The sequence below is a fragment of the Oryx dammah genome, unplaced genomic scaffold, assembly GCF_014754425.2.
Source record: "Oryx dammah isolate SB20612 unplaced genomic scaffold, SCBI_Odam_1.1 HiC_scaffold_14, whole genome shotgun sequence".
In the NCBI taxonomy this organism is placed as follows: domain Eukaryota; kingdom Metazoa; phylum Chordata; class Mammalia; order Artiodactyla; family Bovidae; genus Oryx; species Oryx dammah.
The window spans coordinates 18773879-18784632 of record NW_024070198.1 but is presented as its reverse complement, the minus strand read 5'-3'; the positions used below and the strand labels follow the sequence as shown (position 1 = coordinate 18784632).

General features: G+C 49.9%; 1 protein-coding gene across 5 annotated transcripts in view; it reads left to right on the top strand.

The window, feature by feature from the left end:
• Positions 1 to 626: 626 nt before the first annotated feature.
• HPS1 (HPS1 biogenesis of lysosomal organelles complex 3 subunit 1) overlaps positions 627 to 10754 on the top strand; it is a 29539-nt gene continuing 19411 nt past the window's right edge. For 3 of the 5 annotated variants that reach the window (XM_040254189.1, XM_040254191.1, XM_040254192.1), the window contains exons 1-4: positions 2319 to 2431; positions 6160 to 6276; positions 9660 to 9797; positions 10003 to 10145. In XM_040254189.1, the coding sequence (XP_040110123.1) occupies positions 6160 to 6276; positions 9660 to 9797; positions 10003 to 10145 (398 nt within the window). In that variant the 5' untranslated portion in view covers positions 2319 to 2431. Of the gene's footprint in view, positions 656 to 2318; positions 2432 to 6159; positions 6277 to 9659; positions 9798 to 10002; positions 10146 to 10754 lie in introns of those variants that run through there. The other 2 variants (XM_040254190.1, XR_005723480.1) reach the window with 2 other exon arrangements.

Sequence of the window (10754 nt, the reverse complement as noted above, 5' to 3'; positions counted from 1 at the left end):
AACAAAGACCCTAAGGAGCACCCCATCCCCAAAATGAATTGAGAACCCTTATAAAGAAAGTCTAGCGTTGGAACTCTGGGGATAACTGGGTTCTTCTGCAGACTGTTTCTCTTTCAAGGAACCCAGGCAAGCAGCCACAGAAGAGCAGCTCTCACCCCAGAACTGTGGTTCAGCAAAAAAAAAAAAAAAGTCAGAGGGTGAGGAAGAGGCCAGCGGGGAGCCAGGAGACCTGCGTTCTGATGCCAGCTCTGCCCTCAACAAGTGATTTCTTCTCTCTGGGCCTCAGTTTTCGCTTCTGTAAAATAGGGATGTTTCCAGAACCTAGGTGGGGAGTGGCTTGCGCTTAGGCAGGTGGCGGGGCCCAGCGCAGTGGCCGATGCATCAGGGGCCTCTGACGGCTACCGGGGAAGCCTGCACATTGTGGGCCTCGGCGCCCTCCTCGTTGACCGAAGGGCCGTAGCCATTGTCCTGCAGGAAGTGAGGGTCGCAACCAGGGGTCGACGGTCCCTGTTACCTAGCGGGAGCAAACTGCCCGGCTGCGGGCAGAAGCCTAAGCCAGGCAGAGGCGGAGCGAGCTTCCAACCCGTCCCCAGGCGGTCACGGGGGCGGTCACGTGACCGCACCCGGAAGCGCGGCGCGGACGCCCGGCAGGCTGGTAGGTGTCTGGCTACGACTCGGTACGCACAGTCCGAGGGCCGCGGTGGACGGCGGGGCCTCCTCCGGGACCCCTGCACGGCCCTCCCGGAAGTAGAGGAGTCCCCACCGCCAGCCTCACCCACCCGGCGTGGGAACGTGGGCGCGTCGCTTCACTTCTGGTAGCCACAGTTTCTGCAGCTACGAAGTGGGGCCGTTGCCACTCTGAAGTTCGGGGAATTGGGGGGTGAAACCGGTGCATGAACTGTAAAGTGCAGGGCAAACAAGAAGGCTGCCAGTGGGCAGGTCCTACTCCTGCGTCCTCCGGCCTTTCAGGGGCGGCGGTCATAGGGGCAGTTTAGGGGGAGAATGGTGAAAATGAGTGTTGGTGGGGGGGCGGCGGGGGAGGAAAGGGGCAGAGAGGTTCCCCAAGTTGCCCCGGCTCCATCTAAGGCTCCACTGAGTCCTGTGTTCCCTCCTTACAGCAGAGAGCAGGGAAACCACAAAATAACACCAGTGAGGTTCTCTTTCCAACAGACCTTTTGAAATAAAAGTAGAACTTAATGTCCACTAAAGAGGATTTCCATGTTAATGGGAAGATGGCGTTCAGGTCAGTCATGCCCGCGATGTGGTAGTTAAGTCTCATGTTGCACAAGATGCTGAGCCCTTAACAGCCCTTTCTTGCCTTTGTTTGCTTACAGTGCTTGGCTTCCTGATTATATTGTTCCTGCTTTTTATCATCAAAATATGAGTGGTTCTGGAACTAGTTTAGTTCACCCTGTTTTTGAGGAGGGGAGCTGGGAAATAAGAATAGTGACACCCCCACCTCACCTCTCTGTGTAAGAAGAGCTTTCCAGGTGGCACAGTGGTAAAGACTCTGCCTGCCCGTGCAGGAGACACAGGAGATGTGGGTTCAATCCCTGGGTGGGAAAGATCCCTTCGAGAAGGAAATGGCAACCCATTCCAGTATTCCTGTGTGGGAAATACCATGGACAGAGGAGCCTGGTGGGCTGCAGTCCATAGGATTGCAAAGAGAAGGACATGATTGAGCACACACCTCTGTAAGAAAGTAGTTTGCTAAGGATGTGACTGCCTGATTGCTCCCTGACTCACTAGAACCCTGGAGGGAGATGGAGCCAGAGGTTGAGCCCAGAGAGGTGTAAGTGCCTTGGCAAAGCCAGAACTAGAACCAGGTCTCCCGTGCCTGTTGTGTTGGTTTACTGCCATTCATTGCATATCCTGGGATATCTCCTGTCTTCCAGGACAGCATCTCTGTCTCCCTGGGATGTGCTGTGCTATTGCCCAATAGTCACTCATAGCAGGCCCCCTGGGGGTGCTCAGGGTAGGCTTGCTGACCACACCATGGTTCAGAGTGACCCACAGGGAAGTGAGAGTGCTCGGGAGGAAACAGTAGGTGAGAATTACTGTTTGTGGCCACTGGCTGTGTCCAAGGGACTGTGCTTGCTGGGTCCGTGTTCTCCATTGTGGGAAGGCAGGGGTGAGCAGTGTGCAGAGCACTGGGACACTCCTGGCAGTGGGGAGTGTGTTCTGAGCAGACTGCCCAGGAGCCAGAGAGAGACCTTTGACCACTCAGCCCTCCACTGTTTGTCCACTCCCCAGAATGGGCAGCAGTTGAAATGAGAGCCTCTGCTTACTCTTTGCCCCCCCGCCCCCCACCCCGTTTTAACCAGGTCGTGGAATGCTGTGCTGCGCTCCATGAGCTGGTCACCGAGACTGTCTCCTGCAGCCCTTTCTGAGCCTTTGGCTGTCAGGACGCTCTGCTGTGCTCCTTGCCACGGTAGGTGATCCTGCCTGAGATGGAAGCAGGCGGCACCTGCCCTGGGGCTACTTGGACTATGGGAGGTGGACAGGATGAGGCAGGCAGAGGACTGAGCTCTCTCAGGCTCTGCAGAGCTGTCTCAGCCCCATCCCGTGCCTGCCCTGGCCCTGCATCCTCATGTCACCTTTGCCTGTTCTGTTCTTCCTCCCTGGCATCTAGGTGACCATCACAGCCTGTTGTTACTTAGTTGCTAAGTCATGTCCATCTCTTTTGCGACCTCATGAACTGTAGCCCACCAGGCTCCTCTCTGTCCATGGGATTTCCCAGGCAAGAATACTGGAGTGGGTTGCCTTTTCTGTCTCCAGGGGATCTTCCTGACCCAGGGATCGAACCCACCTCTCCTCCATTGGCAGGTGGATTCTTTACCACTGAGCCACCTGGGAAACTCCATCACTACCAAACCTCTAAGCTACACCTCCTGAATCAGCCCCTTCCTCCTCTCAGTTCAGTTCAGTTCAGTCACTCAGTCGTGTCCGACTCTTTGCAACCCCATGAAATGCAGCACGCCAGGCCTCCCTGTCCATCACCAACTCCCGGAGTTCACTCAAACACATCCATCAAGTCAGTGATGCCATCCAGCCATCTTATCCTCTGTCGTCCCCTTCTCCTCCTGCCCCCAGTCCCTCCCAGCTTTCTCCTTTGGCCTTCAGCAAAGAGTGGACCCACATTACCCCACACCAGAACAACTGGCCTCCATAACCTTGACCCCACCCGTCCACGACACATACCCTTACCAGCCTATAGGGACTCTCTGTTGTTCATAGACTTCATTCTACAGCCCACTGTTCTCCAGCGCACGTACTCCCTTCCCATCAAGCCAGCCCCTCAAGTCCTGAACCTTGCCAGGCTCACCTGGGAGTCCCAGGGCAGCCTCTTCCAGGCCCACCTGCCCTCATGCAGCAATCTTCCCTTTCACGCTCCATTGCTCTCCTGGTTTCTGCTTTGTGTGTAGCAGTTCCATGGGAGTAGGCTACATTTTCTTTTTTTCACTGTGCTAGAAACACAATGAAGCTAGGTGCTCTGAGTTAAAGTTGATAATCCAACTGGAGATTAGGGAGGTACCAGTAAGAACCCGGAGAAGGCATTGGCAACCCACTCCAGTACTCTTGCCTGGAAAATCCCATGGGTGGAGGAGCCTCGTAGGCTGCAGTCCGTGTGGTTGCTAAGAGTCAGACACAACTGAGCGACTTCACCTTCACTTTTCACTTTCATGCATTGGAGAAGGAAATGGCAACCCACTCCAGTGTTCTTGCCTGGAGAATCCCAGGGACAGGGGAGCCTGGTGGGCTGCCGTCTTTGGGGTCGCACAGAGTTGGACACGACTGAAGCAACTTAGCAGCAGCAGCAGCAGTAAGTACCACCAAGCTGGTCACCTAGGGGATCGAAGAGTATAGCTGAGTCTGAGACCTCAAGATATAATGGTCCTTCTGAGGAAACTGGACGTCCAGCCATGGAAGAGTTAAGAGCAGGGCTTCCTCATCACTGTCATGTCTTACCACGCGTGTAATGTGCTCGTATCTGTGTGACATGCTGAAGTACAGGAGAAGGTCTGAAGCCCCTGCCTGGGGCAGGCAGCTGGCCCGAGAGCTCTAGCTTCACCAGACGTGGTCAGGCTGCCCCAGGAGTTGAGAGTCAATGTCTTGCTGTACCTCGGGGCCAAGGCCCAGAGTAGGAAGCTGTGGATTAAAAATCTACCATGGTGAATAAGAAAACACATTTTACATAATCAAGCATTGCGTGTTGCAGAGAGGGAATGTGTGTGGGTGATGGGAAGGAGGTCTGAAAGGGCAGAGGATACTGGTGGAGGTGGCTGAGGAGGCAGCAGCTAAGCAGGGGTGAGAAGAACTGTGGCCGAGGTCACGCAGCCTCTGTGTCCACCAGGGCAGGAGGAACTTGTGATTGAAACTCCCATAATGCTGAGCCCACTGCCTGTGGGCTTTGGAGCTGATACTCTGGAGCTATTTTTGACTTGAGTAGAAGTACTGGACCGCCTGGGGGGAGGTGCACTGGCTGCCCAGTGTTCCAAACTAGACCTTGACTGCCTGCCTCCCTCGTGCAGTCGACCCCATGTCCAGATCACAAGCTGGCTCCTTCTTTACGCTTGACCCCAGTAGACTGGTAGTGTGTCTGATACTGTGTTTAGAGAGCCTGGATAACACAGGAAAGAGCTCAGCCTTGGCATTCAGTTCAGTTCAGTTCAGTCACTCAGTCGTGTCCGACTCTTTGCGACCCCATGAACCTCAGCATGCCAGACCTCCCTGCCCATCACCAACTCCCGGAGTCTACCCAAACTCATGTCCATTGAGTTGGTGATGCCATCCAACCATCTCATCCTCTGTCGTCCCCTTCTCCTCCTGCCTTCAATCTTTCCCAGCATCAGGGTCTTTTCAAATGAGTCAGCTCTTCACATCAGGTGGCCAAAGTATTGGAGTTTCAGCTTCAACATAAGTCCTTCCAATGAACACCCAGGACTGATATCCTTTAGAATGGACTGGTTGGATCTCCTTGCAGTCCAAGGGACTCTCAAGAGTCTTCTCCAACACCACAGTTCAAAAGCATCAGTTCTTCGGTGCTCAGCTTTCTTTATAGTCCAACTCTCACATCCATACATGACCACTGGAAAAACCATAGCCTTGACTAGATGGACCTTTGCTGACAAAGTAAAGTCTCTGCTTTTTAATATGCTATCTAGGTTGGTCATAACTTTCCTTCCAAGGAGTAAGTGTCTTAATTCATGGCTGCATTAACCATATGCAGTGAATTTGGAGCCCAAAAAAATAAAGTCAGCCACTGTTTCCACTGTTTCCCCATCTATTTGCCATGAAGTGATGGGATTGGATGCCATAATCTTAAGTTTCTGAATGAATGTTGAGCTTTAAGCCAACCTTTTCACTCTCCTCTTTCACTTTCATCAAGAGGCTTTTTAGTTCCTCTTCACTTTCTGCCATAAGGGTGGTGTCATCTGCATATCTGAGGTTATTGATGTATTCTGCATATAAGTTAAATAAGCAGGGTGACAGTATACAGCCTTGACGTACTCCCTTTCCTATTTGGAACCAGTCTGTTGTTCCACGTCTAGTTCTAACTTGCTTCCTGATCGGCATACAGGTTTCTCAAGAGGCAGGTCAGGTGGTCTGGTACTCCCATCTCTTTCAGAATTTTCCACGGTTTATTGTGATCCACACAGTCAAAGGGTTTGGCGTAATCAGTAAAGCAGAAATAGATGTTTTTCCGGAACTCTCTTGCTTTTTCGATGATCTAGTGGATGTTGGATCCTGGATCTCTGGTTCCTCTGCCTTTTCTAAAACCAGCTTGGACATTTGGAAGTTCATGGTTCACGTATTGCTGAAGCCCATCTTGGAGAATTTTGAGCATTACTGGCGTGTGAGATGAGTGCAATTGTGCGGTAGTTTGAGCATTCTTTGGCATTGCCTTTCTTTGGGATTGGAATGAAAACTGACCTTTTCTAGTCCTGTGGCCACTGCTGAGTCAAAAATAGGAGTAACTGGAGATTCCTGCTTTGCTGTGAGGGTGCTGTGAAGTAACGCCAGGAATGCCCTCGTGGTAGTGCCCGGCGCATAGTAAATCCGGTAGGTGTTTGCTGGGATTATAATTTTTTTTGTTCCTCAGGCTGAGTCTGTGGGTGTGGGGCTGGAGGTGACCTTGACCTCGCTTCTCCTTGGCAGATGAAGTGCGTCTTGGTGGCCACAGAGGGTGCGGAGGTCCTCTTCTACTGGACAGATGCGGAGTTTGAAGAGAGTCTGCGCCTGAAGTTTGGACAGACGGAGAATGAGGGAGAAAAGGTGAGTGCAGGGCAGGCGGGTCAGACGGGGGACTAATTCAGCACCATCAGGAGGCGGGGAGCCTGCCCACCTGCCCTGGCCAGCCGGAGGGGCGGACAAGACTGCGTGTGTCTGCACCTCGCACCCACATAGCCTCAGAGGTTAGCCCTTGGTGCTCTGGAGGGCTGTGCCCCACCCTCACCCCATGAGATTTTGAGCACCTTGGCATGTGCTTATTTTCTGTCTTCACTAATGAAGTGTCTCTTCAGGTCTGTGGCCTATTTTTTATTGCATTGATTCTTATTATTCTTACCAACTTTTGAAAGTTCCCTAGGTATTATGGATATGTCCTTTAGTAGATACATGTTATGCAGATATTTTCTTTCAGTCTGTGTCTTGTCTTCATATCTACTGCACAATATCTTTCAAAACAGATATTTTAAATATGATCACTTCATGTTATCTACTTGTTGCTTTTATGGATCATACTTTTGGTGTCATACCTAAGAAACCTTTGCCCAACCCAAGATCACAAAGAATTTTCCCCATATTTTCTCCTGGAAGTTTTCTAGTTTTAGGTTTTATATTAGGTCTGATGATGCACTTTGAATTTTTGTATGGAGTGTATAGATTGAAGTTTATTTCTTTGCATACAGATATCCAGTTTAACACTTTAATGTGACAGCTCGAAGATAGTTGTCCTTTCACTTAGATAAGTTCTACTGTACATTCTAAAGGAATAACTTACTTTGAAACTTTTTCCAGATTAATTTTGGATTGAACACTTTTTTATTGAGGATCCAGTAGAGGGTCCTTGTATGTCTGCAGCCACATAGGCTGGTTGCCTCTCAATGTCCCTCCTGGTCCAGTGGGCCTGGTCGTCAGCTGAACTAGCGCCATGTCCCCAAGTTAATTGACCTCCACATCACTGATGCTCTTTAGGAATAATACAACATATCAGAGATCATAGACATTTAAGTGATTTTATTTAAGCTAAAAACAGGTCTATCTGTTAGGCTCCTTTATTTTTTAGTAGTCAGTATACATAATTGTTAAATTAAGAATTTTTAAGTATTTTTAGTTCTTAAACCATTATATCACTATGGTCTAAAAATTTAAGAGTCAAATGATTGGATAGTGTTTCTCTTCCTCTTTATTAAAAACCTCAGAAAGGAACAAATTCCTGATTTTTCAGTTCCTAAATGACTAGCATAAAGAAAAAAAAAGTCTTCAAAGTTTTATTTCTCTTGAATACAACACTTTTTTCCCCTGGTCCTATAAATAACATGACTTAATTGTAGGAAATTTGGGAAGTAACAGAGAAATAGTTTTTAAATGACCCATAATTCTTCTACCTCGAGCCATTAGCTCTTCAATATATTTTCTTTGGGTCTCTATCTTTTACAAATAGTTGAGCTCATACCACACTTATAGTTTTAATTCCTGGGTTTTTTTCACTTGCCATTATAGCAAAAGCATTATTCCATTTTGTTAAATATTGTCAAAAGCATAAATCTTAATGGAAACATTATATTCAGTATATGAATAAATATAGCATCATTTATTTAGCCATTTCCCCAATACTTGACATGTATATTGCTTCTAGTTCGCTATACCTATTACTGTTGGGGACATTTGTGCTTGAATTTTATCCCACATCTCATTATTTCCTTAGGATAAATTCCTAAAAAAGAATCATTGATTCAAAAGCCATTCAAAGATATTGTACCACTTTATAACCACACCACATATCAATAATACAGGAGAATTCTCTTTACACCCTAGCTACACCAAAGATTATCATTCCCCCTTCCCAACCCCACCAAAACAAAAAAATTCTTGTCATACCTGTACCCCTAGTGAAAGCTACTACTTTTGAAATGAGTTGCCGTACACCATCTAGGTTTTTAAGTCACATTTCTATTAATGTAATTGATTCATGACAGTTCCAGAAAATTATCGTACCTGAATAATTCAACCAGCATTTGCCTATGTGAAGGGATATTTATTCAACAAATACTAATCGAGAATCCACTATTTGCCAGCCTCTCGGGGCCAAAGCAGTGACTGTAGCAGCATGACCCTGCACTCGCAGAATTTAGAGGATGAAGATGACCCAGATGGCAAATAAACACCATGGGTTTTTTTTTTTTAACCAGAGTGTGGGATGGGGCAGGCTGGGCTGGGGTGGGCCTAGGGGTGGTCCGGAGAGGAGCCACCTGAGCTGGGACCTGTTGAAGGTGACTGGCAGCCCCTGCAGTAGTGGACACAGGCCTGGGTTCCTGAATGTCGAGTCTGGGAGGAAATTACGCCCCAGTGCTGTAGCCCCCTCATATTTCAAGTGCCCCAAAGTGCCCCTGGCCGCTTGCCTGTTTCTCTTTTCAAGGCCAGGTCTTACTCAGCTCCTTGTATCCAAGTTAAAACTAGGACTCTGCTTCCTCCCTGTTTCAGTCAAGGCTCCTGAGATCAGCATGGGGAAAGTCAGCTGTGCTCTTGTACCTGTTCATTCTTATGTCAAGAACTTGACTTGTTACCATTCGCCCTGACCTTATCCCATTTTCATTCACAGATCTTCAGCACATCCATCCAGTTTCTTTTTGGTTTTGTCTGTTCTGTTCTTTATTTGGAAGGCAGGGAGAATGGATGAGGGAAGAGATATAAAAGTAAAGGCACGCTTGTCACCAAACTAGGAAAGTACAGAAAGATATAAAAACTAGGGGGAGAAATCATTCCTGATCATCCTCCTGTTCAGAAGCAATCACTTTAATGATGTTGAATTTTTAAATGTTTTTCAGTACTTTGTTTTTTCTGTGCACTTGAAAGTACAGAGCATTCACAACCTTATTTTAGAAAACATCACACTGTATCGTAGGAATTTTCCACGTCACTGAAGTGCTCTGATATTTTAAGTGCTTTGTGTCTTCCCATCGTTCAGATGTACTGTTGTATATTTAAATCTTTCCCTGGTACTGGACATTGACATTCTCTCCAGTTTCTTCTGCTATAAATGATGCTGCAGGGAGCATTTTTGTGCCTGTATCTCTGCCCCATTTCTGATTGTTTTCCTTAGGATACTTTCCCTAAAGGAGACTTATGGCGACAAGGGGCCTGGACTTTGGTGCACATGTCAGACTTTCTTAGAGCCGGCTTCCTCTGTGGAAGCGTGGCCTAATTCCTCACCTTTCCTTCCAGAACTAAGGCCTGAACAATGCAGTTAGGTCCCTGATCTTTCCCAGTCTTCCTGACCCAAGATTTGGGGCAGGGTCTCCCTGTCAAGACAGTGTCAGCCTCCTGGGTGGGTCTAGAACTGTGGAGCTCTTGACGTCAAGTTCCGGGTCTTGTCCGTTCCTTCCGCCCCAGTGTCTGGCCCCCTGAGCAGTGTTGTTCTCTACCCCCGCTTGCAGCCTCCCGCCCTGGAGGACCAGCTTAGCACCCTCCTGGCCCCGGTCGTCATCTCCTCTATGACCATGCTGGAGAAGCTCTCGGACACATACACCTGCTTCTCGACGGAAAATGGCGACTACCTGCATGTCCTTCACCTGGTGAGTGGGCCTCCCTGGGGCCCACGTTCCTCCGCCCCTTGGTTCCTCAGACGGTCCACACGCCTCTTCCGCACCTTGAACCTCAGACTCCTTTAGAAGGCAGATGCTGCATCTTAGCAAAATCCCCTGGGATCTGACCGTCCCCCACCCCTCCCATCTCTGTCCCCGGGGGCTTTCTGACATCAGCTGATCTCTGTGCCTGCAGTTTGGAGAATGCCTATTCATCGCCATCAACGGAGACCGCACAGAGGGTGAAGGGGACCTGCGGCAGAAGCTGTGCGTGCTCAAGTACCTGTTCGAGGTGCACTTCGGGCTGGTGACTGTGGATGGACAGCTCATCCGAAAGGAGTGAGTCCTGGGGTACTGGGCCGAGCCCCTCTCGAGGCCTCGGTGAAGCTGCTGCTCCCACTCTGCCCCTGCTGCTTCCTGGCACCTGCCTGGGTCTCTCTAGCTGGTGTTTGTCATGTATGTGTGCACGAGAAGCTGAGAAGTGAGGTGAGTTGCTCAGGCACCCGCCTCCCGGTTCCCGCTCCGTCCCACTCCGCTCCATGGCAAGAGCACAGCCAGATGTACCCCCACTGTGTGTGGGTCCCCCGGTTGTGCTATGGCTCCCCCATCTGTGTTGTGTGGGTCCCCTAGGTATATTGTGTGACTTGCCTCCCCCAGGTGTTCTGTGTGGCTCCTCTAGGTGTGCTGTGTGACCCCCAGGTGTGCTCTGTGACCCCCCCAGGTGTGCTGTGTGGCTCCCCCAGGTATGCTCTGTGGCCCCCCAGGTGTGCTGTGTGGCTCCCCCAGGTGTGCTCTGTGACCCCCCAGGTGTGCTGTGTGACCCCCCAGGTGTGCTGTATGACCCCCCCAGGTGTGCTCTGTGGCCCCCCCAGGTGTGCTGTATGACCCCCCCAGGTGTGCTGTGTGGCCCCCCCGGTGTGCTGTGTGGCTCCCCCAGGTGTGCTCTGT